We start from the raw sequence: 292 nt of genomic DNA on the forward strand, positions 1-292 counted from the left end.
ACCATACAACCTCACGGACACGCACTCTCATCCGACTGCATCTGACAACGAAAATCTGACTGTTGAGGAGAAAATCCGTGGCATATCTAGACCCCCAACTTTAGTACACACAAGCCCCAGTAATTCGGACACGGGCAGACAACCCGCCACATACATACCCGAAAATCCGGCAGAGAAAACGATGTTCTTGTATTTCGAGTGACGGTCTATGACGCATTCCTCGTCCGGCGTGGTCTGCGGTTAGAGAGCGCGGGGTCAAAGGGTGTTTGTTGATGCTCGTGTTTATCACATT

The 292-nt window shown here is 50.3% G+C and overlaps 1 protein-coding gene across 1 annotated transcript in view; it reads right to left on the reverse strand.

Annotated features, from left to right (window-relative positions):
• Positions 1-292, reverse strand: part of LOC119586845 (peroxisomal sarcosine oxidase-like) — a 43,783-nt gene that overhangs the window by 592 nt on the left and 42,899 nt on the right. Inside the window, exon 9 of the mRNA XM_037935572.1 lies at positions 159-234. Within this exon, the coding sequence (XP_037791500.1) occupies positions 159-234 (76 nt within the window). The remainder of the gene's footprint in view (positions 1-158; positions 235-292) is intronic.

Source organism: Penaeus monodon, chromosome 22, assembly GCF_015228065.2.
Source record: "Penaeus monodon isolate SGIC_2016 chromosome 22, NSTDA_Pmon_1, whole genome shotgun sequence".
NCBI classification, from domain to species: domain Eukaryota; kingdom Metazoa; phylum Arthropoda; class Malacostraca; order Decapoda; family Penaeidae; genus Penaeus; species Penaeus monodon.